Source organism: Xylocopa sonorina, unplaced genomic scaffold (assembly GCF_050948175.1).
Source record: "Xylocopa sonorina isolate GNS202 unplaced genomic scaffold, iyXylSono1_principal scaffold0014, whole genome shotgun sequence".
Classification (NCBI taxonomy): domain Eukaryota; kingdom Metazoa; phylum Arthropoda; class Insecta; order Hymenoptera; family Apidae; genus Xylocopa; species Xylocopa sonorina.
This window is the reverse complement of record NW_027490090.1, coordinates 1,751,567-1,779,038: the sequence shown is the minus strand read 5'-3', so window position 1 is coordinate 1,779,038 and position 27,472 is coordinate 1,751,567. Positions and strand designations below refer to the sequence as shown.

The window sequence follows — 27,472 nt, the reverse complement described above, 5'->3', positions numbered from 1 at the left end:
AACTCTAAAAATATTTAAAAAATTGCAATTTAAACCAAATCGACTGAATCCAAATCTCAAAAAACCCAAAACCAATCATCCTCATCGCCTAAAAATCCCAAATTCCAACTCGCGAAGTCTCTCAGAACCAACTCAACTCTCTGAACGAAACAGTAAAGGACGAATGATTCATCAGCGAGCACAAAGCAAGCTCGCACACGTTGGCAAAGCATCGATCACTCGATCATGCGAACAAATCGTCGAGTAAAAGTACAAAAGTCCCTCCTGGCGTCCTTCTGCGGTACTCGCGTTGGAATGCGTTTCGCAATCCTATGCTAATTCGGTTTAGTCACCCTGTGTGGCTGGCTCGAGCCTCGCGGGCACCTCGAGCAACAGGAAACGGAAGGAACAATGGCGACCAGCTGTAATTTGCCCTTTCGACGCCTATCGATTGTTCATTGTCCTCTGAAATACGACTTAAGAGGCTTTTAAAGAGGCATTTACTGAAATTGGCTGAGTAATTTGGGAAATTTGAGATTTCTGGCAGCTTAGGAATTTTTTTTTAGGATACTTTGCTGTTAAAATGTTGTTTAACTTTGTTATTTCAATTAGAATTGCTTAATAATGATGTAGTCAATTTTTAATAATTTTTTTTCAACCATTTCTTCTTTTTTTCATTGGTATAGAATTTTCTAAGGAATCTTGTTGGCTTTAAGTAGTTTAAAATTTTTTTATGAGGATCCTTCGTTGTTATAATGTTGTTTAACTCAGTTATTTCAAGTAGAATTGCTTAATAACGACGTGAATAATTTTTAATAATTTTCTTGAAACCATTTCTTCTTCTTTCGTTCTATAAATTTAATTTACAGAAGAAGAGACCTACATTAGAAAAAAAATTAATTCCACTTGCAGAGGACTTTTAATTTGTAGGAGAGCAAGCTTCTTTCAGCAAAAAAAAAAAAATTAATTTGGTTTGCAAAAATACAAGTTTAACTTGCAAAGGTCTAAATTTAATGTACAGAAGAGCAAGCTTGATTTACAGAAAGTTAAATTTAATTTACAGAAGAGCAAGCTTGATTTGCAAACAGTTAAATTTAATGTATAAAAGAGCAAGCTTATTTTGGAAAAAAAATTAATTTGATTTGCAATAGAGCAAGTTTCACTTGCAAAGGGCAAAATTTAATTTACAAAAGAGCAAATTTCATTCGCAAAGAACTAAATTTAATTTACAGAAAAGCAAACTTAAATTTGCGAATAATTAATTTCATCGATTCCCAGTAAATCAATCAATAACGAGGAGCAATAAATCGCGCATTCTCCTCGTTTCTAACCGTTTCCAAAAGAATCGATCAGTTCTGATCGATAGAATACAGCTGAAGGTCGACATGACCAGACCACCGTGAAAAATCGCCTGAAAAACACGCTGTCGAACGATCAGCGAATCGTTTCAGACTCGCGTCACGTCTCAGAGTGGAAAGGCGCGAGCTGCGTGCGCGATCGATCGACTCATCGCATCTCGTCGCGAGAGTAGCAGTCGCGCTGTCATTGCTACCGGAAGTCGAATGGTAATCAGCGCGATGCACGGCGCTTCCGGTTCACGCGGCTCTTCTCAGCATTCTGAGCACGCATGCGCACGCACTCAGCTGATTTTTATGCGATTACTGTTTTAATCGATCGATTTTATGAGCCAAAGTGCAGGAATATGAAGTGCGATTGTCTTCTTTTGAAAATGGTATTTTTATTTTGGTAGATTTATGCGTAATTGCCATATAATTTTATTTATGTTAATTGTAGTTTTGTTCCTTTTTTTTAAATCAAATTAATTGTATTTTTGTTCTTTTTTTTTAAATCATATTAATTGTATTTTTTTTTTTTTTTAAATCAAATTCATAAAACAGCTATGCAACTCCAAAAAAATATTATAAATCCATCAAAGACAGTAACAAATTAATAATCGACGAATTCGAGGCAATTTTAGTATTAATTAAATCCCCCCACTTAAATTCCACTTCATACCCGCTTGATTTTAATTACCCACGCGTTATATGGTTGAGTGGGCGAAAAATTAAAGCGATTTCTTCCCTCGAACATAAATCTTGCCAATTAAATTTCCAATCCGGCTCGTTAATAATTGAAACAGATATTTCGTCGCGCTTTGGTTGCTCATTAATCGCGATTAATCATTTCTCGCGTTTCGCGAGTAGCGAAAAAAATCTCTCTTCTTTTTTTTTCTTTGAATTTCTTCATGAAATTTTTTGTTTACAGCGAACAGAGTCGAACGAGCTCGACAGTGCGTGCAAAATGAGGGCAGCTGGTTCATTTTCGACTGTTCATTAACGCTTTGAAGAGATGTACACCGAGTGGCAAAAGGTGAGTCAATATTGACAGAATTTTTTTGTTCGACCATACAAATTGCCAGAGAAAATTTTATCTAGTCGAAGAAGAATTAAAGAATGTAATGTAGTGTTGAGAATTATTTTTATGCTTGAGATTGGGTGGAAAAAAAATTATTTAAGGCACGAGGTTGTCGAGAATATTTAAAAAAAAATTGTTTAAGGCACAAGAACGTCGAGAATATTTTTAAAAAAATTATTTAAGGACAGGAGATCGTCGAGAATATTTTAAAAAAATTATTTAGGACATAAGATATGTGTTGGCAAGAAAGTAATTTGGGTTTGCCCTTTATATTTTTTTCTTCTTCTTCTGGTAATGTTAGAGTTTTCTTCTTTTCAGATATGGTAGTAGACACTTTTAAGTTGCTACAGAAAAAATTTCAATTTTGTTTGCCGCTTTTTTCTTATATTTTTGCCACCTCCAATCTGTACTCTATTAGATCGACAAGAAAGTAATTTGGGTTTGCTTTTATATTTTTTTTCTGCTTTTCCTGACAATGTTAGAATTTTGTTCTTTTCACAGTTAGTAGTAGACACCTTTGAGTTAATGTAGAAAAAATTTCAATGCAAAAATTAAATAAACGCCTGAGAAACAATAAGAAAAAGCAGAAACAAATTGCAAAGAGCATAGTCGTCGCATGGTTGCACAATTGGTTGCACATGGTTTACGTGTCCAAGCTAGAGTCTAAGCAGAAATAGTTGCGTGGTCGGAGTCAATGATCTGGGCACACGCAATTGCGTCGCCTTTGAAGCCAAACCAGCCACTTTCGAATGACTTCTCGACCCAATCACAGCTCTTCCACCACTGCCTTCAATCATTCCCCAAAAGGGTCCACAAAAATCGCGAAAAACCCAATAACCAACCATAAAACTGACGATTCTCGCGTAACCACAGCTTGCGCAACTCATAACTTTCAATTAGACGCCCATTGTTCAACGATTCTCGCGTCAGAGCAATTATTAGACTTCTCGACAGCCTTGCAGCAGTCGCAAGAGTCGACGAATCGCACGTGGCGCCACGGCGAGGCTGCGAAACGAGTCGCCAATTGGGCGCTGGCGAACCGCGCGTTTCTCAAAATCCAGTTTCGAAAGGTGGCATTAATTAGAAAGCCATTTTGGTGAAAGATCCATCAGAATGGCGATATTCAGCGAGCTGAAAAGGAAATGCGGCTGCATTAATTATCGAGGCTCGCTTGCATTACTCAATTTCCTATAGCGTCGGTTACGCCGCTCCAAGGCACTGTCTTCCTCAATTATCCACCTCGCCTCGTTTATTGGACACGCGTAATACCGGCTTCGGTAAAAGTGAGAACGAATTCTGACAGAAATTCCGCTCGATTCGGTCGGTTGTGGATCCTGCTGTCGAAGAGAAAGAATCTCCGGTGGTTTTGCATTTTTTGAGTTGAGGGTTTTGTTTTTTTCTTCTTTTGGATGGTTTTCTGTTGGTACAGAGCTTTTTGACTGTTTTTCTTTGGATACTTTTGGTGTTCTTCTTATTGTATTGTATTGGGTTGGTGAGGAAGTTGTTTGGGTTCGATTTTTATTTTTTTATTCTTCTTCTGGTAATGTTAGAGTTTTGTTTTTTTCAGAGTTGGTAGTAGATACCTTTTAGTTAATGTAGAAAAAATTTCGATTTTGTTTGCAGCTTTCTTCCTACATTTTGCCCACATTGGGCTTTGAAAAGAGAAAAGAAATACAAAGACAAAATTGGTACGAGAAAAAAATATTCCACTTGCAACAAATATCAATCAAAACCCTAACAAATATTATAAAAAAAATTGCAACGCCTCAATCTATACCCAGTGACCAAGAAAACCAAATCAGAACATATCCTCCTCCCCCACAGTGCTCCCAAAAGAAGAAAAAAGCAAGCACATAATTGCTGCAAGAGAAAAATGTGCTTCCAAAGAACGAAAAAAAGACAAAACAGACACAAAAAAAAACAAGAATCGCGCCAACAGATCGCGATCAGGTCGCACAGCACCAGGTCTCTCGCAATCCTCCTCCACCACAGTACCTTCTGCAACTCGCCACGGTGTCTAGTCAGCTCGCTTCCCGTTCTCGCAGGCTGTGTGCCCTGCACGCTTGCACGTACGCGTATTTAGCGCGTAATTTATATAAGAAGAAGAGGCACGCTTGGTTCCACCCGAAAGCGCTTCGATCCATTGGCGTCAGTGCAGTGGAAAGCGAGCAGCAGCAGTGTTCCACTGAAAACCTGCTATTGGATTTGCAAAAAGTGGCGGCATACGCCATTGAGACGAGCTCGAGCCTCAATTGTTGCGGAGGAGAGTCAGTAGAAGCCAGCAGTGCATCGTCGAGCATCCTCGCGATCGGATCTGGGCTGCACTCCTGCAGGAAGCACCCTTTTGCCACCCCTCTGCGCTCCCCAAACGCGCCAGCAGCGTCCACAGCGCTGGTAGCGCCTCATTTCCGGTGGTAGCCGCGTTTCCACGAGTGCTTCTCAGACGTGGGTGAAACCAGGTTGCGAAACTGGTCGAAGGACAGCCAGAACGATCAGTGAGACGCGTGTGAGTCAATGGCTGACAGTGATCGGCTAACTGTACTGCTTTTAGTGGGTCTTGGAGTGACACAGCCAGTGTAAACTAAATACGTGGTCGCGTTTTGGAAATGCCAGGTCGTTCACGCATTCTACGCGAGTAGCAGTGACCCAATGCGCCCAATAATGGCCGCCACGTTGGCCTGCTGACTCGTTTCCCGTCGAATTTCGAACCGCTGCGTGCCCAGACTGCCAATTGGGCTCGAGATAATCGAGCAATAGAGAGATTCCGTGGGTGATGGAGTGTCGCGGGTCGACCTTGGAGCTTCTCTGAGGCCCAACGGACCCGTGCCCTCGATTCGAAGCGAGATAATGGTCCCAGTGACCACACAGACTGCTGTAGGACAGTTGTAAAGTGGAAAGTGGGAGGGTTGGGCAAGAAAATGGCGGGCAGTAACGTCGCGAGGCACGAAGAAAGTCCCTGATGTCGATTAAAATCGAACGCTGACGGCGCGCGCAGCGATGGAGCCCGCGAGGAGGGCCCAGCAGAGGCCTGGTCGATCGTCGACCTCGAGGAGTCGGTTTCCGTCACGAGACACGCGCTCAGAGGCTTTCTACGCCGGCGCTGAACCGTTATCCGCTCGACGCGCGTTGCATAATTCCACTGGCCCAGACCCAGATACGAATTCCGCTCCAAATTCCAGCGGGTCGGCGGAACGCGCCAGGAGGCATCGCGCTTCCGGTCGCGTGGACCCAGCAGCGGCCCCTGCGAGGCTGCCTGGCCCTGCGCAAGGCCACAACACGGTCCCACGGGACGTTGCAGTGTCCAGACGCGAGATTCTGCGACGCTGCGTCCAAGAAACTGACTGCCAAGAGCAGAGACCGCGAACACTGCCCTCGATCGTGAGGAAAACGCAGAGGGACATCGTCAGGGTGGTCCAGGGTGCCAAGAAGGTCTCCAGACAGGACATACTGCGCAGAAGGACCAGCGTGGACGCTCTGGTCCCGCGCAGACGAGGCAAAGAGGAGAGGCTAGAAAGTTCAGAGGCGAAAGGTGGCACCGCGAGGCCCTCCACCACGAAGCAGAGGGGCCCCAGGTGGGGCAAGGAGGACGCTCGAGAGTCCAGGTCCGTCTGCGACTTCCTGGCAGTCACCAGCAAGCTGCAGGACATCACTCGAGGCCTTGTCCCAAGACCGTCGACCTTGCCAAAGATCGTGCACGTGGCGAGGATCAGCGAGGACTGGGCCAGCAGGCTGGCCAAGGATGCTGTGAGGAAGGAGCCGCCTGTTTATGGCAGAATTCGCAGACGAAAGAGCTCGTTGCCCTCGAATACAGCCACTCTGAGGGGTTCTTTTCTGTCTTTGGCCAAACCAGGCAGCCTTCGCGTCCGCGAGAGGGCAGTGGACGTTGAATTCAGGCCCAGCAGGCATCTGCGAGACCCTGTGCCAGACCCTGGGCCCTATTGCTCAGCCACTCTGCCCTTGATCGAGATGAGAACCAACCCTCAAAGGCCTGCGATCTACGCGAAGGTGTCGCGCAAGGCGTTGAAGACCGCGCAGAGGGCAGAATCGAAGGATGCAGCGTTGGAGGGCAGGACAATGTCGCGCAGGAGGATCATTGGGAACACGCAGGACCCAGAAACGGAAGAGTCGAGACCCGAGGAAGACTCTGGCGAAATTCAGCGAGAATTTGCGTCAGAAAGTCAGACAAATCCGGGCAGAGAGGTGGAGCTGGTTGTCAGGAGAGGCTCGAGGGCGACTGGGTCCACTGTTGGGCCCAACGAGCCAGCAAGATCGAAGTCCCAGGGCAGGTCGATGGAGAACTTTCGCTCGACGAGGCGGGAGATCGACGCTGCTGGCAGAATGGCGACCACTCTTCCGAGTTATGTGAAAAGTTCGAGAAAGTGCTCGACGGAAGGCTCGTCAGGGAAGTGCTCGTCGAAGCAGATCAAGGAGAGATCGAACCACGCACGGAAGTCGGCCAGTGGCCATGCCAGAGCTTACAGCGACGCGAACAGCGCCCGTTCCAATTCCCCTTTGACCACGTCCTCCATTTTTGGCTTCTGCACTGGCAAACGAAAGGTGCAGCCGTCGTGCGCCAATGCGGCGAGGTCTGAGCTGATTTCCAGCTGTCCCACGTGGAATTTGGAAACGGTTAGCAGCGCACACGATCCTCGAGACTGCCACCGCTCGTTTAAAACAGTTTTCACGTGGTTTTTCGCCTTATCTCACATATTACTTCTCTGTTTTCCAGGGAGAGCTGGTGTGGTTCGACCCAGGAGTGGGCCACGTGCTGCCAGGCGAGGTGTTGGAGTACCACAGAGCTGCGAACGTTCTCTCAGTGCAAGCAGTGATCGCTGGAAAGGTACAGACTTCATTTCTCTGGCTAACGACCATAATTAAGAGCAGAATGAGCTTCGAAAGCGCTGGTCAGCGTTGCTGCTCGACACTGCAACGCTGCCTACGCTGCTTGGACGCCTGACAGGGAACAATACGAGCGTCTACGTCGAGGCCAAGTGGCAACCGGTTATTCCACGTCTCCTTTAAAGCTAAACTCGACTCTGGACGCTCTTACAAAGTGTCCCATCGACTTTTTGGAGCGTCTATTAACGCGTTTATCTGGGTCGCGAGTCTCGAGAGATGCAGAGAGCATTGTCGATGCGGTTCTGCCAGTTTTAGCGGCTCGTTTGGTCGTGCAGATCGTTCAGACGTTTCCTGAAACGCGTGTAGAAAGTCGAAGGAGCTGACGAATGCCAGGCGTGCCTGAAGGAATTCCTCAGAATCGCTTCCGCGAAAGTGACCCGCGGAAAATCGAGCCAGGATCGCGAAAGTGCAGTTCGAGAACGGGCCACAACTTGCGACACCCTCTGCTGGCACTTTCAAGCGCCAAGGACACTGCCTTGCGCCCCCTGTCTTTCACTTTCGCGAATTAGGGCAGTCATTGAGCTGATGACAGCAGGGTATTGCTCTCTGTCGATCGAACAGTTTGTTATCGAGATCGATCGACTAATTTCTGGCACTAATTAAGGATTGATGAGAAAAGACATTTTTTTAGAGTAGTTTAAGTCAGTTTTCTGGGGTTTTTTTAGCTTTGGTTCGAGAATACACTTTTTGGAGTCATTTTTTGAGCATTTTTTTTAGTTTAGGTTCGAGAATAAGTTTTTGGGAATAGTTTCACTCATTTCTCGCCTACTTTTTTTAAAGTTATGTTCGATTAATTGTTCTAAAAACTGAAAATTAGTGTTGTTTTGGTCCCAAGCGAGGTTTATGGGTAATAATTCATGTAATATCTGGTCGCGTGTCGCAGAGATGCCTCGAAAGCCGCGTTATGCGATGCGTTCACCGCAAAAAAGGTATAATGTCAGCGTAATTCGACGTGACGAGTTAAACTGCGATTAGATTCGCTTGCAGTTTCGTTTCTGCGAGCAGAGATCGCGATCGCTGGTTTTTTCTGGTCAGTCGACGTTTTAATTCATGGCGATTCGATTTGTTTCGAGAAAATTTGGGATGCAGAGTTCTTTTGGCGATTTCAATTTTGGTTTTTGAGCTGAGCTTGTTATTTGGCATTTTTTAGAGCAATTATGAGGAAAAATTGGGTTTTACAGGAGAAGAAATGAAGAAATTGAAGGGCTGTGTTTTTGGTCTTGGAAAATTAAGTTCTTGCTTATTTTTTGCTGAATATTGGCTCTATATTTACAGCTGAACTTATAATTTAGAGCTATTATTTGTCATTTTAGATTAATGATGAATAAAAATTATAAAAATCTCTGAGCTTCAAGTAGAACCCAAATTGAACTCTCTGAACTTCAAATAGAACCCAAATTGGTATCTGAACTTCAAATAGAACAAAAAATTGATCTCTGAACCTCAAATAGAACCCAAATTGGTCTCGCAAATCACTGAAAAAGCCTCGAACACGCTTCCGCGAAGCTCGCGTGTAGACGTCAGATTCGAGAGTCGAGTTAAAAACCAGTAACGGGATCGATTTCTGTTTACTACGTAGACCATGTCAGCAGAACGTTGCTTCCTTTGGTTCCTCGAACCGTGGCATAGTAATCGTAACGCGTCTGCGCGATGCCAGCGCCGCGTAAAATGCTGTAAGCTGATTTAAAAAAAGAATGCTCGCTCGACTCTTCATCTAACATTTGAAATACGAAGTGTAATTTCGCGACGACTCTTAATGAGCAATTACATGTGCTTTGGAATCGCAAACTTTCGAAGCATCAAATTTCAAAGCATGTGCTTTGAAATCGCAAAGTTTCAAGGCGTCAACTTTCAAAGCGTGTGCTTTGGAATCACAAAGCTTCAAAGCATATGTCTTGGAATTGAGAACTTTCAGAGCATCAACTTTAAACGCGTGTGCTTTCTAGTCGCAAACTTTCAAAGCGTATGCTTTGGATTCGCAAAGTTTCAAAGCATGTGCCTTGGAATTGCAAACTTTCAAAGCATCAAATTTCAAAGCATGCGCTTTGAAATCGGAAAGTTTCAAGGCGTCAACTTTCAAAGCGTGTGCTTTGGAATCACAAAGCTTCAAAGCATATGTCTTGGAATTGAGAACTTTCAGAGCATCAACTTTAAACGCGTGTGCTTTAGAGTCGCAAACTTTCAAAGCGTGTGCTTTGGATTCGCAAAGTTTCAAAGCATTTGCCTTGGAATCGCAAACTTTCGAAGCATCAAATTTCAAAGCATGCGCTTTGAAATCGCAAAGTTTCAAGGCGTCAACTTTCAAAGCGTGTGCTTTGGAATCACAAAGCTTCAAAGCATATGTCTTGGAATTGAGAACTTTCAGAGCATCAACTTTAAACGCGTGTGCTTTCGAGTCGCAAACTTTCAAAGCGTGTGCTTTGGATTCGCAAAGTTCCAAAGCGTATGCCTTGGAATTGCAAACTTTCAAAGCATCAAATTTCAAAGCATGTGCTTTGAAATCGCAAAGTTTCAAGGCGTCAACTTTCAAAGCGTGTGCTTTAATATTTGTTGCGAATAAAGTGTCGACAGGATGACTCTTAGTGCCAGTAAGGTGACAACTCCTAATGCCAGTAAGGTGATGACTCTAGTCTTATTGATTGGTAATATTTCTTGGGAATAAAGTATCAACAGTAAGGTGTGACGCTAGCCTACTTGTTGAGAATGTATTTGACATCACAGCAGCGCGACTGGCGGGCTCAGAGGAGCATTGCCACATCCGGTTGCGTCTCACGCGAGCAGCTTTCGCGTCTTGCGTGAATTCGCGTCGATCTTCCTTTTCTGTCGAGAGATCTGCGAGAAAAAGCTGGTTCTAAGTGGCAGACTGTGCTTGGAGCTTTTAATGTCAATAAAATAATAAAAATTTTTATTAAGCAATCTTTTAACAATTTTTTGCTTTTCCAAGTCGAGGAAGACCATTTTTTAAATAATCAAGTTTACTCAGTTCTGTGTTGCTTTTTTATTTATGAATAATATTGTTAGAATTGAATGAGTTGCATTGAAAATTTTGAGGACAATTTTTGCTGGAGAAATGTAGTTTATTTTAATTTTTTTAACTCAATTGTTTAAACTGAAGTTTGACTTGTGTTTGGGAACATTTCAGCCCCAAATCTTCACCCTGACCAACCTGAGTGGAGTGAAACCAAGGCAGGATCTTGGACAAAATGGAGTGGAAGACATGATTCAATTAACGTGAGTTCTAAAATTAAGAAATTAAAATTTGATTCTTAATATTAAAATTATATATTCTCAAAAATTGGTTAAAATTTCAGAGACTTGAACGAAGCCTCCCTATTATGGAACCTGAAGATTCGATACGACAAGGAATTGATATACGTAAGCCCTCCAAATTTTTATAAATACCAAAGAATATTTTTTTTTTTTTTAATTCTCTCAAACAAATTTCATTTATTTCTAACAAAATAAATATTGAAAGTTATTAATTAAAAATTACTAGCATTGTCTTCTGGAGTTACCAGACCAAGCTTAAACTGTCTCTATAAATCACTGACCAAAGATCTAATTTATTGCCAATTTTGAATAGCATCAATCAGAAGTTCTCAAATACTCAAGGGCTTCAGAATTTCCTCAAATAACTCAGATAACAAACAGTTTCTTTGCTTAAATAATGCAATAAATATTTTTAATTAACAGACTTACACTGGGAGCATCCTGGTCGCAGTGAACCCCTACAAAATGTTCGACATTTATGGCCTGGACCAGGTGAAGCTGTACGAGGGTCGAATACTTGGTACACTGCCTCCGTGAGTACCAAAATATCTTCAATTGTTCCATGTGCTTTGGAATCGCAAGGTTACAAAGCGCCAACTTCGAAAGCATGATCTTTGAAAGCGTGTGCTTTGGAATTTCAAAGCTTTAAAGCGTATGCTTTGGAATGGCAAACTTTCAAACCGTCAGCTTTCAAAACGTGTGCTTTGGAGGCGCAAACTTTCAAGGCATGAGCTTTCAAAGCGTCTGCTTTGGAATCTCAAAGCTTTAAAGCATATGCTTTGGAATCACAAACTTTAAAAGCGTGTGCTTTGGAATCGCAAAGTTTCAAAGCGTATGCTTTGATATCGCAAAGTTTCAAAGCGTGTGCTTTGGAATTGCAAAGTTTCAAAGCGTGTGCTTTGGAATTGCAAAGTTTCAAATCGTGTGCTTTGGAATTGCAAAGTTTCAAAGCGTGTGCTTTGGAATCGCAAACTTTCAAAGCATAAGCAACCTCATTGCGATCTTCCAAACCATGTGCTTCCAAATCACAAACTTCCAACGCGTCAATTTTCAAAGCACAACCTTCTCCATCGCAAACTTCCAAACCAAATGCATCTCCAATCTTTCTACTATTTCTCTATAATTTAATAACCAATAATTCAATCACTAATTTCTCTAAAAATTCGAATTGCAGTCACCTGTTCGCGGTGGGTTCCTCAGCGTACAGCCAAGTGACAGCAGCGAACAACGCCAGCGCGAATCAGGTGGTGGTGATATCCGGTGAATCTGGTTCAGGCAAAACGGAATCGACCAAACTGGTGATGCAATATCTCGCAGCAGTGAATCGAGCCCCAAATAACCTTGTCACAGAACAAATTCTCGAGGCAACGCCATTGCTCGAAAGCTTTGGCAATGCGAAGACGCCAAGGAACGACAACAGCAGCAGATTTGGCAAATACTTGGAGGTTTTCTTTAGAGAGTAAGTAAAGAACAGAGAAGATTCTGTGCTGGTTAGAAGCATCAGCTTTCAAAACGTGTGCTTTGGAGTCGCAAACTCTCAAAGCGTCAACTTTCAAAGTAATCACAATCACAACTTCCCCAACAAAAGCACTTAATCGACCAATAATTTCCAGTGGAGTGATCGTAGGAGGAAGAATAACTCAATACCTGCTGGAAAAAAGCAGAATAGTAACCCAAGCCTCAGAAGAACGAAATTACCACGTCTTCTACGAGCTTTTGGCAGGCCTGGACCAACAACTCAGAGACAAATATGGCCTTCTGACACCAGACAAATACTTTTATCTGAACCAGGTACTTAGAACCACTCAATTACCTCAACTCCACCCTAAATATAAAAAAATACAACTCCAAAAACCAACTTTTATTAAGAATTTTCATATTCCTTAAATTAGAGTCCTCTAAAACGCGTCAAAGTAATTAAAAATCAACTGTTTAGGGTGGAAACTGCAAGATAAACTCATCAAATTAATTAAAAGTCAATTGATGAGGCTGGCAACTGCCAAATGAACGCATAATGTTAATTAAAAATGAATTGTTTAGGGTGGCAACTGCGAGATCGATGGAAAAAGCGACACACAGGACTTCAAAGCGCTGCTGTCCGCCATGCAAGTCTTGGGTTTCACGTCAGAGGAGCAGGACACGATATTCAAGATCCTTGCGAGTGTTTTGCACCTTGGCAATGTCTATTTTCATCGAAAACAGATGAGACACGGCCAAGAAGGCGTGGAAGTCGGTTCTGACGCTGAGATCCGCTGGGCTGCTCATCTTCTGCAGGTCAACTCTGACGGCATCATCAGAGCACTCACCACTAAGACCACTGTACGTGAAATCTCGAAAATACCTGCCTTAACTAGCCTAGCACACCTAATTTTCAACTTAAGTAACTCGAAAATTCGACTGTTCTGCTTAAAAAACCCAAAAACAGCTGATTTTTGCCACTAACGAGCTGCTCTTGCCTGCTCTGTGCTGCAAACTCTTAGAAACAGCTGATTTCCATCGATTAATTTGAATGTAACTTGAACTTTTCAACGTAAGGAACTCAAAAACAGCAGATTTTCATCAACTAATGCAATTGTCTGCTCGCAGGAGGCGAGAAACGAGAAAGTCTTCACTGCACTGAACATTGACCAAGCACTGGACGCCAGAGACGCGTTCGCAAAGGCACTGTACAACTCCCTGTTCTCCTGGCTGGTGGCACGCGTCAACCACATCGTCTACAAAGGCACCAAACAGACAGCAGCCATTTCTATCCTCGACATATTCGGATTCGAGAACTTCGCTGAGAACAGCCTCGAGCAATTGTGCATCAACTATGCCAACGAGAACCTGCATTTCTACTTCAACAAGCACATATTCAAGTTGGAGCAACAAGAATACGCTAAAGAGAAGATCGACTGGACCACGATTAATTACACCGTAAGTGATCAGTCGTTTTGGTGCTCTGCCTTTGGTTTGTCCTGCAAAAAGTCTGTTTTTGCCTGCAGGACAACCTGCCAGTGATTCATCTGATCGCCAAGAAGCCAGTTGGGATTCTTCATCTTCTCGATGACGAGAGTAATTTTCCAAAAGCCACGGATCTTTCGTTTCTGGAGAAGTGCCACTACAATCATGCTTTGAGCGAGCTGTATTCGAGGCCAAGGATGAATTCTGCTGAGTTTGCGATCAAACACTATGCTGGGCAGGTTTGGTACAACGTTGAAGGGTTTTTGGATAAGAACAGGGACACTTTGAGACCTGATGTGGTGGAATTGCTGATAAGCAGCAAAATATCTGTGAGTTTTTGTAAGATTGTGAGTGCAAATGCTGCTATTGGGTTTGCTGATTGTTGTTGGTTTGCTTGCAGATGGTCAGCAAGATGTTTCAGCACGTGAGGACAACCCACGAAGCCAACAAGACGATGAACAAGCCCAATGGAAGATTTGTAACTATGAAGCCAAGGACTCCAACTGTGTCTGCCAGATTTCACGACAGTCTGCAGTTGCTACTTGATTCCATGTCTCAGTGAGTGTTGCCTGTGTTAAACGCAAATTCTACTGATTATTTTAGTTGCAAACTTTGGTGGCAAAGTTCATGACAGTTTGAAGCTTCCAAAGTATTTAAATTTCTGTGGTTTTGCTCGAAAATGCCAGAGCAATAAGCACCAATTCCATTTGCAATTTCAGATGCAATCCATGGTTCGTACGATGCATAAAGCCAAACACAGAGAAAGCACCAATGAAATTCGACATGCCTTGTGTGCTCGAGCAATTACGCTACACAGGAATGCTCGAAACCATTCGCATTCGAAAGACAGGCTACCCAGTGCGCCTTTTGTTTGGGCACTTCGTGGACAGGTACAGATACCTGGTATCGACACATCTGCCCAGAGGAGCGCCCAACAAGGAATTAGCTCGCATAATTTTGGACAAAGCAGCTCCAAAGGAGGCTCAATCGCAATACCAACTTGGTCTGACCAGGGTGTTCCTCAGAGAATCATTAGAGAGGACTTTGGAGTACAACAGAGCACTGATTTTGGAAAGAGCTGCCATCACAGTTCAGAGGTGAGGCACCAAGTGTCCACCAAGTGTCCAACTAAAGGTTTTTGATGATCTTTAACGATTTTTCCTTAATTGGACGCAGATACACCAGAGGATTCCTCGCCAGAAGGCGGTTCCTCAACATCTCTCGCAGCACAGTGCTGATCCAGGCTGTCTATCGTGGCTATCGTGAAAGAAAGAAGTTCCACGCGTTGAAGAGGGGCGTTTTGATGGCTCAGAAGATGTACAGAGGCAAAAAGCAGCGCGAGAGGTTCGCAGTGTTGAAGGAGGAGATGGCGAAGAGGGCAGAGATCGAACGTGCGAGCAAGGAAAGGGCCAAGGCGAAGCAGCAGAGAGAGGAGCAGGAGAGGACCTCCAGAGCTGTTGCTGGGGTCAACCATTTGGAAATCCCTGCTGAACTCGCCTTTATTTACAGCAAACTCGATGGTAAATGCTTGAAAACTGCTTGTCAGCACTGTAACTGTGCTTTATCCCTTATTGCTTTTGCTGTAAAACCATTTCTTGTGCCATAGTCGTTGGCTACTAACGTGTAGCAGTCTCTAGAGCTGTAACTATGCTGAAGTCGCCTTTATTTACAGCAACCTCGATGGTACATGCTTGGAAACTGCTTGTCAGCACTGTTGCTGTGCTTAATCCCTTATTGCTTTTGTTGTAAAACCATTCTAATGCCATAGTCACTGTCTGATCAATGTCTAGCAGTCTCTAGAGCTGTAATTACCAATCTAGAAGCCTTCAAACCTTGCAAAATGAAGTTTCTTTAACCATTAGAGTCAAAAAATCGAATTCCAAGTGTAACTCTGCCTCCAATGCTTCTGTCGACAGATTGGCAGCCCACACACACAGAAAGAAACCTGCTAAAGGTCGTAGGGCAAGTAATACCAATGCACCACAGCTACAACCTGCCAAACGACATCGACCAGCACCAATTCTCGAAGTTCACCAACATCTACTTCAAAAGCCACATCTTTGGCATGAAGAGGGAGCCAATAAAGACGCCATTCCTGGCCAAAGCCAGGGACCAGGACTACACAGACTCGTTGATGATCTTCAAGATGATCCTGCGGTTCATGAACGAGAACAATTTGAGTGGCAAAAGGGAGCAGGCACTGGGTGACTATATTGTAAACAAGGGAATCGTCAATGAGAAGCTCAGAGACGAGATTCTGTGCCAATTAGCCAACCAAACGTGGAAGAACGAAAACGATGCGAATAAAGAAAGAGGCTGGCTGTTGCTGTCCAACTGCCTCTCAGCATTTCAACCCAGTTCCACCCTCTTCAAGTACCTTCTCAAATACGTCTCTGACCACGCGTACGATGGATACAAGGCTTACTGCCAGAGAAAGCTTCTTCAGGGCGAGAGAACCATCTTCAGAGTAACGAACAACAACCAGCAAGTGGTCCACCACGTTCCTAGGAATTATCCACCGTGTGTTTTGGAGTGGAGAGCCAATAGAAACCGTGTCAACATGGCTCTGAGCGTTGGCTTCTACGATGGTAGGTTTTTAATGCAGTAATCAAGGAATTGCTTTAGAAATGGAGCGTTTTTAGGGGAAACTGTCACTTGTGCTGTGGATTCTTGGACGACTTGCGAGGAATTGGCTAACCTGGCTGTCCACAATCATGGCGTGGACAATTCTGGATGGACTATTACGTTGTGGAACCAATTGGATGGTCCTGATGCAATTGTGACTGAGACAAATGGGTTTGACTATGTTCTGGACTTGATTTCTGAGATGGAACTGGCGCCAGCGTTCCCTGCTGCCAAGCACATGTTCCTGGAGCAGAGGAAGAACAGTTTTCCTCCAATCAAGAAACGAGAAGTGAGTAGTTCGTTAATTACAGGCCCTAATGCTTGTCATTAGCTAGTTTTGGGCAGTAACTGGGCTGGATAAACGTTTTCTCGCCTTGTTTTCGTCATTATCGTTGGTCATAGAGTATACAGCACTTCTGGATGAGCTTTTAACGCAAAATTCCTTCAGCATGCGCAGATAATTCGAGAACTAGAGCAGGAAATAGAGCCACCAGTCCTAAAAACCTTCCAACCACTCGAGAGGAAGCCAGTGGCCAAAGTGATGGACAAACCAGTGGAAGCAGAGATCCAATCGCCAAGAAGACCAGCTGTTCCACCTCCACAGCCACCAGTCACGAAGCCATCAGTGAGTAAACCAACGTCTACAGTCGTTAAAGCAAGAGTTCTTTGGTTAATCAAGGAAACTGACGCAGCAGGTCAGAAAGCAGTCCCACGAGGCGATCTTGGAGAGCACGATGGAGACTGGTTTGTCGAGGAAATCGGCTCTGAACGACAGGTACTTCGAGAAGGAGAAGCAACGCAGTCGCAGCTTGGACAATCTGCTGCAACCTGAAGTGGTGACGCCTCCAGTGAAGCTGGCGAACCTTGGTTTGTCCTCGTCCAAGCTGAACGAGCGTTACCACAGCCTCGAGAGGATTGGCGAGACCCCTGCTGTCAGCAACGTCGAGTACATGACGAGAAACGAGATTGCTCAGGAGAGGAAGTACAGCAGGATCAGAACAGAGCCCAATATCGAAGAGGAAGACCTGACAATCGACTTCGAGTACCCTGATATTCAGTCAGTGAGCCAGACTGGAAGGTCTGAGGACGACAAAGGCAGCTACATCAGGTCGCAGACAAGGTTTATCAAGTCTCAATACTCTGGTGAGTCTCTCTGAACCTTCTGAACCCTTCAATTGCAAAATTCTAACGAATCTTCCAATTTAAAGGCAAAAGAGCGCTTCCAGGCAGTCAATCAAGTCGTGCCTACATCGAAAAGAGCGAATATGGCGTGAAATCCTCTGCCATGTCAGACACAAGCGAGGCTCCATCATTGGCATCGCATGTCAGACGAGTTCGAGTGCCAAGTCAGGCGTCAGACGTCGATCAATTCTTGGACGAGCTGTTTATGCCAGTTCTGGATGGCAATCTCGACGAACTCTCTGACGCCAGAAGCTTGGCAGCTTCTATTAAGGGCACCAAGGACAGCAGGTACCAAAATGGCGTGGTGGTGCTTGGAGGACGCGAAGAAGAGCTGAAACTCGACACTGTGGAGAGTTTCATCGAGACTATGATGAAGAGCACTGAGAACGAGACGATAACAGCTCGAGAACTGTCAGAGAAGATCAAAGGGGGTGGAAACATGGATATACCCAATCCGAACGCGAGTTTCAACTTTGGAGGGATGACACAGGGCATGATGTCGCCTCCAATGATGATGCCAATGTTTAATACTCAGCAAGTGCCTCCAGCACAGAGCACAAGCTTGAATATGGGCCCTGGGTTCATGCCAATACCCATTTACAGCATGCAGGGACTCAGTTTGCCTCAGTATCCTAATTCACCGCCTAGTCAGAGCAACGACATGATGGCGTATCAGCAGAATCTGCAAAGAGCGTTCCTGCAGAGCGCAATGGCCCAGAATATTCAGATACAACAGCAGTTGCTGGCGCAGAATCAAGCTCTGCAACAGCTGCTGGTGCAGAGCCCTCAGAATTCGTCGCAGCAACCGGTGAGAATGTTATTCAGCGATGATTGGTTGAGTTTTAGGCCATTGAGCTTGAACGGTTCTTTGTTTGGATCAATTGAGACACTTTTATGTTGGTTGTTGGCGAAATTACCTCGAATTTAGTTGCAGTTCATCTTGCTGATCATGTTTTTGGGCAAAGTGTGTCAATTTTCATGGACTCTGAGTTCCAAATTTTGAACAGCACTACTTGGAGTAGTAAAGAAGCAGTTGGCAGTGTTATTTGAGGGATTTCAGCAATAGTTTCATTTCTACGACCATAAAACTCAAACCAATGTTAGAAACGCAATCAGAGTATGCAATAAATGGCGTTAGAAGCCACTCAGAGTGTCCAAAGGACTCCACTCAAGCTCAAAGGCCTACCCAAGTCCTCGTTCTCTCTAAACAACATATTCATCACGTTTCATCGTCTCGTCGCGAAGCCAGCGGCCATTTATTACGCGCGTACGACGAACATAACTCGACAGAGCTTCAAAATAGCGACGACGAGCCTAAAAACCGTACTTGAACCGCGAAATTCGAGTCTTTGTGCTCTAAACTTTGTCTGCTCGTCGTTTCGATCGTTTTGTCACGTAACTGTCAGCCATTTTTGGCGCTCGAGCCACGAATCGCGTCTCGAGAGTCATCCTGGACGCTGTAAAAACGTAAAACGCGCTCGAATCCCGCGAAATTCGTGGCGAATGCATGTTTAAATGTGATCACAGCGTGTTCTCGTTCACGAATCACGTAACTGGTACTAACACGAGCCGGTATTTTGGACGATTCTGGGCTTCTGAGCCGCATCGCGGCGTGGGTATGTGTTTCCAGGGCACGGCGTTGTCCGCAGGCCCCTCCAGTATGAATCTTGTCCCCCCAGCCCCTCAAAACGGTGCCCAAATTGGGCCCAATGATTCCATTGGACGCTACTCGAAGGTACTGATTTCATCTAACGACTCAAATTCACTAGCAATGTGTCTAAACGTTACTGTAACATCTGTCAGAGAGCATTAACTGGTTGTGGGAGGGTTTTTTCAAAAAACTAGTGGCACAGTGGTGTGAACGAAAGCAAGGTCTCATTGATGGACCCTTTAAAGAGACACATACGAAGTTTCGAGAGCTAATATCGAGAATTGCAGCAGTTGAAGGCTAAAGTGTAAATCCCAATAGAGCAGTTTTTGGTCTGCAATGGTTCACAGCACTGTGCACAGCAGCACAAATAAGATCTAGAAGCTAGTATAAAGTCTGTAGAGAGTTGTAACATAGTAGATACTCGAAATTGGTGAATTGGAGGGGAATACAGCAGTTGCAATTGGAATTTAGGTGTCCTTCAGAGAGCCAGAGGATGGAGAACTGTGGTCAACGGAGAAGCAAGGAACGCCAGCTCAGTCTTCGAACAATCAGCGTCAGGAATTGACGGTGAAGGCTCAGATTCATCGATCCCAAAGTCCACCACGAAAGAACTGCGAGATTGTGAGGAAGACCAGTGTGGAATATGCTGTGAGGAAGGTCAGCGTTGAGAGAAAGATGGGGGATAAGAAGACTTCTGGGCCCACAGACCAGAAGAGAGCTGGTTCTAATAAGAGTAATGTGCAGAGCAACTTTACGAACGTGTTGAGCGAGCTGAAGAACCGCAAGAGCAGTGTGGACAGCAATTTGTCCAGCTCGAGTAATAATAAGGGTGTGCCTCCACCGCCACCTATGCCACCGCCTTTGGAGTCCCACGATCCATCTGAGTCGAGGCCCTTTCTTGATCCCTATGGGAGAGCCAAGACTGTTCGCATTGGCAAATGGAGGTGAATATACCATTTACATGATTTTACCTTAATTTTAATTGCTTGAGTGAAGGCAAAGTTGTCAGCAAAGTTAGAATTCTCAGCCTTTTTGAGGTGAAGTGGGTTAAATGTTGGTCACTGAGTATGTAGCACTTCCTGATATAGTAGTTAAGCACTTGGACACTTTCAAAACCTGCAAAATAATATTTTTTAAGCCCAATAGAGTGAAAACCCTCATCAAAAGTTCATCTAACTGGTTTATCTTGCTTCAGATGGCCTCCACCGAGTGACATGAACGAAAGTCAAAGCCAGGACAGCTTCATAGAGTTCAAGCTACGCCAACAGCAACAGCAACGCAAGATCACACCTCAGTACCAAGAGTACAACCAAGGAGAAGGTGAACCAAGCACAGAGGGTGGCGTCGAATGGGAGGAATTCGAGATAGAAAACATCGTTGGCACAGAAGACAGCACAGCAGTGACTCTAGCACCAGCACCAGTCACCAAACACGAGAATGGCTACAAAGAAGAAGGCGAAAAGAAGAAGAAGAAATCAAAGTAAACCACCTAAAACTACCTAAAACAACTTCCAACTCCATCTTACCTGTCCTAACTCACTTGTTCTGCTAGATCTGGCCTAGAAGTGGGTGCACAGAGGCCATCACCAGGCAGTATAGGCAAACTTAAGCTCAGTTCAGAGATGAGACAGAGACTAGAGAAGGTAACAGCGAACCACAGCGTCAGATCCACGAAAACCACTGAAAAACCTGCTCTGCCACGCGAGGATGGCAAAGTGAAACGCTTGGAGGACAACAGAAAGCTGCTTTTGGAGCAGCAATTAGGTATTTCATTGCAAAAATTGGTGTTTTATAGGTTCAGAGGCTAATTGTGGTCTCTAAAACAGGTGGACGATGGGATGACTATGCTTCAACAGCAGACGACACCCAAAGCGTCACTTCCAAGGGCACCACAGACCTGATGACCCAAGCACAAGTGGTCAGGACTCAAATAGAGAGGATGGAGAGGCCTGTGCCACCTCCACTGCCTGTTACACCTCCTCAACCACCTAGTCCTAGAGGTGGAAGCATGTACAGCAACAGGTACAACCATTATGACCATTATTGCTCAACAAAACAGCATTTTCACAAGAGATTAGACACTAAACAACTGTATTCTTGCAGCCAATCAAGCGTACCTCAGCCAAGATCACCACCAGCGCCAGTAGAACCCAAATCTCGCGACTCTTTTCGCAATTCACCAGACTCAGAGTCCTTCGAGCACTTTTCCAAGACCCAACGCGACATGTTCAGCCAAAGCAGAGACATATTCGCGTCCCAGCAGCACCTTCGCGAGAGCCACGAGTACCGTGGCGACTTCGACAAGCCTCGCCCTGAGCAAAAGCCCAAAGACTTCTACAGCAAAGACAGCACAGACATGGCGAGCTCTGCCAGAGACAGAAGCTCAGATTTCGACTCTCGTCGCGACTTCAGCTCAGACATCTTCGATCCAAAGTACGTTCGCGACATCTTCGAGAACTCCTCGTCCAAGAGGGACCCTTTTGGCATGGCCAGGGACGTCTCACCAAAGTCCAGGGACAGCTTTGGCATGCCCTCGCCCAGGGATTTTGGTTTGATGCCAAACACGAGGGAGTCTTTCGCTGCTGCTCGTCAGAGTTTCAAGAAATTGGACGTCGACAGAAGGTCCAGCGTTGCTTCCACTCATCGCACTGACAAAATGGAGAGGATTGAGATCGAGGAGTGGCCTGAGTTCCTGCGACCTGTGTTGCCTCCTGCTGAGAAGCCTGAGATCGAGAAGGTCCAGGAAGTGGTCAATACAAAGCTGTATCCGCAGACTTCCACTGCTCATTTCACTTACAATAGAGTCACGTGGACCCTCAGGGTCAAGAAGGAAGTGTTCGCACCCAATGAGACTCTTAACAGCCCTCTGGCACTGCATTTGGTCTTCTGCCAAGTCGCTTATGATGTCCTAGCCACGTCCAGTATTAGGATTACCAAGGAGGATAGACAGAATATGCTCAAAATGTTGGATAATTATGGGATTACCTTGGATAACCTCCAGAGCACGCAACATAAGATCACCATTAAGAAGAATGTCGTGGATATGGCCAAGCAGTGGCCTCTGTACTTTGCCAGGATTTTTCCTGTGTCGGTGGGTGTTTGATTTTTTTGGGTTCTGTTTTGGATTGGAGAAGAGTGGGGTTGGAGAGGTTTTGGGTGTGATTTGGGCAGGGTTTTGGGGTTTTTTGGAGGCTTTGATCTTGGGTTTTGGGTTTCGAGGTATGGTTTTTGGGGTTTTTGGTTTGATATGGAGGGTGTTGTGGTGAATTTGGAGTTTGGTGGAAGTTGGAATTCTTTTTTGCTATTTCTTGTTTTAGGAATTGCAATTCTTCGAATTTTTCAAAGAATCCTCCATGTTTGCCCTCAGATCGGTCCTCAGCATCCAGAAACCCAGCACGTAGCAGTGTCCCACCACGGACTTCGACTGATAAAACGCACTCCAAACGGCGATCTGGTCATCCTGGAAACATTACCATTGGAGGACATCGTCTCAGTCAGTTCTCCACGCGTTGGTGTCTGCGTGATGCAGATCGCTTCCGGTGTGCGGCTGCCATTGCACACGAACCGAGCGCCACAGCTGACGGAGATGATCGGAACTTACATCAGACTGGTGAGCGCCATTTTTATTTCCATCTGAGCAATTCCAACCAATTTTGCGAACTGTAAATCGATGAAAATGACGGAAAACTTCGATTTTGAAGCTCTCAAATGATGAAAAAGACGGGAAAATTCGATTCTGAAGCTTTTCGAACGTGGAAAAGGGGGGAAAATTCGTCTTTGAAGCTTCTCGAACGTGGTAAAGGCGGGGAAATTCGATTTTGAAGCTTCTCCAACGGGGCAAAGGCGGGAAAACTCAATTTTGAAGCTTCTCGAACGTGGTAAAGGCGGGGAAATTCGATTTTGAAGCTTCTCCAACGGAGCAAAGGCGGGAAAACTCAATTTTGAAGCTTCTCGAACGTGGTAAAGGCGGGGAAATTCGATTTTGAAGCTTCTCGAACGTGACAAAGCCAGGAAAATTCGATTTTGAAGCTTCTCGAACGTGACAAAGTAGGGAAAATTCGATTTTGAAGCTTCTCGAACGTGGCAAAGTAGGGAAAATTCGATTTTGAAGCTTCTCGAGTGTAGAAAAGGCGGCAAAATTCGATTTTGAAGCTTCTCGAACGTGGCAAAGGCGGAAAATTCGATTTTGAAGCTTTTCGAACATGGCAAAGGCAGGAAAATTCGATTTTGAAGCTTTTCGAACGTGACAAAGGCGGGAAAATTCGATTTCAAAACTTCTTGAACGTTCCAAAAGCCAGAAAGTTCGATTTTGAAGCTCCTTGAACGTTCCAAAAGCCAGAAAATTCGATTTTGAAGCTTCTCGAACGCTGCAAAGTAATTTAAGGCGTTCTGTGTGGATCGTGATCGAGCAATTTCGCGATTTCTCGATCGATCCCCGCAAGAGAGCTCGAGGAACGCGTCTCGCGTCAGGAATGCAATTTTAATGGAAGCAAATAGCGACGAGTGACCCAAATCTCCAGTAATTACGGTTTTATTTCATCGTTTTACTGGCTGCGCGCGTTTCTTCAGCGTTTCTTTCGACGGATGTGGGTTAATATTATTTCAATGGATCAAAACGCGATTCAATCTGGTTTTAATTAGCAGTGGAAACGGGGCTCTGGCTCTGCGCCATTCTGAGCTCGCGTTCGATTCAAGAATTAATCAATGAGCCAATTATTTTAGAGGTTTCAGCTGAATTAGCTCCATTCATCCGTTGTAGAGTTAATTAAAGACTGTTCTGGCGAAGAGAAAACGTTTCATTTTATTAATTAATAATTATGCATCCTGTGAATACACTTCTTAATTATTTTAAATGATTTTTTAATTTATGTTATCTCAAAAGTTCATCAAAATATTTTTTTTAATCTTTTTCGAATTTTTTTATTCTATTTAATTTGAAAAAAAAAATTAATTATTTTCAACAGATTTCACTTATAAATTTTAAGAGAAAAGAAAAAAATAAGCAACGTCACTCAGTCGAGAATTTTCCAATTTTCATACAAGCCACGCGTAAATTAATAAATAATAAATAGGAAACGGGGTTACGCGATTTCTAACGCGTGTCATCGCAAGATGATAAATCACTGGTCAATTATGAAGTCATCCTCTCTGCTTAACAGCTGTTGCACGTAACAAATGGTCCTCGTTGACCATTCTCAAACACACAACATCAAGAAAAATATTAATTCCAACCTCGAAACCTCTCGAATAATCACACTTCCGCTTTCAGACCATGCACAGTACTTCCATCTGCTCGAAAAAAATCGAAAACACCAAAATCAAATTCAAAAATCGAACTTTAGTTACATTTCTTCCAAATTAGGTGTAAGATTCGATTTAAATTCCATTTAAATTCCATTTGAGTTCCAATAATCACACTTCCGCTCTCAAAGCATGCACAGTGCTTCCATCTGCCCAAAAAAAATCGAAAACACGAAATTCAAATTCAAAAATGGAACATAAATGACATTTTTTCTGAGTTACGTGTAAAATTCCAATTTAAAAGGCTCGATCGTCTGATTGGCGATTATCGAGGGGGAGGCAGTTGGTATTCGCTGTTGTAGGAGTCGAAGACACCAACCACTTCCGGTCAGACGATCGTGCGCAGCGTCGCGCGATGTCGTCACCTTCGTTCGTGACAAAAGTGGCAGCGATTCGCTACCGGTTTTGCGCCTTTCGAATGGCCTGCGGTGCAGCGCGTTTACCGGAAAACTTTCACTGTGATTCCATGTTCATCGTTCCACTTGTGTCGTAATTTCGAGACTTTATTGGCCAGACGGTTGCTCGAGGCGAGGAATCCGCGGTTAATTCGATCGCGTTCTCGTTTCTTACGAGCTGTGCCTCGTTTTGCATAAATATGCGACCAACAGACGTTCTATCGTGTTCGTTGATGCCAAGATGGATTTAATGAGCTGTTGGGTAGCTACACTTGTGCAAATATTAGCGCTTTGCAAATGTAAAAGGAAAATATGAAGAGGATAGATTTATTTGAGAGTTTTAAGGTGCTATTGGAAACATTCGAGGCGATGTATCTTCGGAAAGAAATGGTATTAGCAGATCAAACTTGGCTCATTAGAAGGTGGAATCTTCCTCTCCAAAATGTGTTTTGGATCATCTGGATACGACTTCCGGTTTCAGAGATATCGTCGTTTAAACCTGATTGACCTGTATTGAGATTATATAAAAATTCAAAGCCCCATATCTCCAAAAATAAAAATAATTCTTTAACAATATTGGACTCGTTAGAAGCTGAGAACCTTCCTTTTGAGAATCAGTTCTGGATCAAATCGATACGACTTCCGGTTCTGGAGATATCGTTGTTCAAACCTGATTGACCCGTATTGAAATTAGAAAATTCAAAGGGCCACATCTTTGAAAATAAAAATAATAATTTAATAATATTTAACTCATTAAAAGCTGAGAACCTTCTTCTTGAAAATGAGTCTAGGATCATCTGGATACGACTTCCGGTTCCAAAGATATCGTTTAAAAAAGAAAGTAATCTTTACTCGGTTACTACGACTTGGACCTCTCACTCACACCCATTAATTTCCCTATCTAACCCGCATTAAAATTATAAAAACTTCAAACCGCAATATCTTCGAAAATAAAAATAATTATTTAACAATGTTGGACTCGTTAGAAGCTCCGAACCTTCCTCTTTAAAACGACTTCCGAATCATCTCGATGCGACTTCCGGTTCCGAAGATACCATCGTCTAAAGAGGAGGGTAATTTTTCCTCCTCGGACCTCTCTCTCGCACCAATTGATTACCCCATATAAAACCCCGTATTAAAATTAAAAAAACTTCAAATCGTCATATCTCCAAAAATAAAAATAATTGTTTAACAATGTTGGACTTGTTAAAAGCTGCGAACCTTCCTCTTAAAAATGACTCGCGAATGATCTCGATACGACTTCCGGTTCCTGAGATATCATCGTGTGAACGGAGGGGTAATTTTTAATCGGTTACCATCTCTGTCCTTGTCGCACGACTCGGACCTCTCACTCGCACTCGCGCGCATTGACCCATATCAATGGACGGTCACGTGACCTGGCCAGACACGCGCCAGACAGAATTTTACTATTCGCGCGTACGCACTTCCGGTAAAACAGCTGATCGAGTTCATTCACGACCACCCCCACCATTCAAACTTTGAACCGCCATATCTCAGCAACGGATAGAGATATCGAGACGAAACAAAAACTGGCGTCATCTCCGTTAAATCCTCTATCTTCCCAGGTACTTCAAATAACCTAATTCCTCATTCTCTCTTCGTAGCTGCGTTATAACGTAACATATGGAAAATGTATGTTTTAAAGTGTCTAAATTCGTGCATTTCGTGCAGATATCGAGTCGATTTCGATGAAAAATGTTCTTTAATGGTGTTTGAATGGATTGGAATGGTTTTATGGTTGTTTTTATGGTTTTGTGGAGAATTTGGGATGCGATTTTATGTTTGAATGAAGGTTTTCTGGTGGTAGAGAAGAGATTTGGTGGATTCTTGGGGCAATTGTGCTTTTAAAATTGCGTTTATTAGTCAGAACAGGTGCACTCGTTGCGAGAAATCCAATCTCTCCGTTTCTGAGGTTTCTCCGTGCTGTGAGAAAAAATATCGACTGTCGACCAGAGTAATTACTCGACGAGGAAAGGCAAGATCGAACCGGTTAGGGTCAAACGATTCGAGAGAGGAAAGCTGTGCTTTTAATCGAGCAACTCTCTGAATTATTTTTTTTTAATTCCATTGCCAATTCTTTGCTACTTTGCTCGACATTTATTTCAGAAAATTGCAAAACAATTTCATCTAATTTATTTTCTTTTTTATTTGCCAACTTTAAACTTGATGTTGGCCAATCAGAAGGTCAGAATCTTCGCCTGGAAACCTAAAAACGTCGAATTTCTTCGCATTTGTGAAAGATGTCGAGTCGTTAGCAGTCGAAGTGGTCGTCAATTAAGGCGCTGGATATTCGAGAGAACGAAAATTTGAATTCCCCTTTTTTTTCTGGCATAATTGCGAGCTCGATGCACATCGTTGGTCGGCTGGCAGCTCGCCGGATACGCACGCATTCGCCAGCTGAGGCTTGGCTTCTTCTCTCGAGCGATTCAGGGTTCAAGCAACTCGTGTTTACTGGAGAACCGGAAGTTGTTTGAATTGCTAATGGTTCTGGCAACGATCCTTCCCTGCAGGCGTTTTCTGGCCTAAATTCTATCGATTGTGTCCTTCGAGAACGCATTGCTGTGTCGCGTTGCGTGGAGCACCCACTGGGGCACCCATTGGAGCACCCTCGAAGGGTGCTGCGAGCACTAGTCGAGAGATATTGTGTTTTATTGTGTTTGGTGCTTTTAATTTGGGTGTTTTCTAAGCTAAATCGTACTTTTGGAAGTTAAATTTGTGCTTTCAATTTTGATTAAATGGTTTTTGAGTTTTTCAAGAATTTGTAATGCAGACTTGTAATGCAGATTGTTCT

General features: G+C 44.0%; 1 protein-coding gene across 1 annotated transcript in view; it reads left to right on the top strand.

Moving 5' to 3' along the window:
• The first annotated feature begins 5,391 nt into the window (after nt 1-5,391).
• The window catches only part of LOC143431698 (unconventional myosin-XV-like), a 40,448-nt gene continuing 18,367 nt past the window's right edge, over nt 5,392-27,472 (top strand). The window contains exons 1-25 of the mRNA XM_076908636.1: nt 5,392-7,023; nt 7,124-7,234; nt 10,436-10,524; nt 10,605-10,668; nt 10,987-11,096; nt 11,738-12,022; nt 12,177-12,354; nt 12,604-12,882; nt 13,150-13,479; nt 13,548-13,835; nt 13,907-14,064; nt 14,226-14,603; nt 14,683-15,026; nt 15,423-16,094; nt 16,149-16,420; nt 16,580-16,756; nt 16,827-17,274; nt 17,340-18,121; nt 18,944-19,048; nt 19,436-19,908; nt 20,160-20,444; nt 20,517-20,728; nt 20,791-20,986; nt 21,068-22,055; nt 22,332-22,574. Of these exons, the coding sequence (XP_076764751.1) occupies nt 5,392-7,023; nt 7,124-7,234; nt 10,436-10,524; nt 10,605-10,668; nt 10,987-11,096; nt 11,738-12,022; nt 12,177-12,354; nt 12,604-12,882; nt 13,150-13,479; nt 13,548-13,835; nt 13,907-14,064; nt 14,226-14,603; nt 14,683-15,026; nt 15,423-16,094; nt 16,149-16,420; nt 16,580-16,756; nt 16,827-17,274; nt 17,340-18,121; nt 18,944-19,048; nt 19,436-19,908; nt 20,160-20,444; nt 20,517-20,728; nt 20,791-20,986; nt 21,068-22,055; nt 22,332-22,574 (9,099 nt within the window). The remainder of the gene's footprint in view (nt 7,024-7,123; nt 7,235-10,435; nt 10,525-10,604; nt 10,669-10,986; nt 11,097-11,737; nt 12,023-12,176; nt 12,355-12,603; nt 12,883-13,149; nt 13,480-13,547; nt 13,836-13,906; nt 14,065-14,225; nt 14,604-14,682; nt 15,027-15,422; nt 16,095-16,148; nt 16,421-16,579; nt 16,757-16,826; nt 17,275-17,339; nt 18,122-18,943; nt 19,049-19,435; nt 19,909-20,159; nt 20,445-20,516; nt 20,729-20,790; nt 20,987-21,067; nt 22,056-22,331; nt 22,575-27,472) is intronic.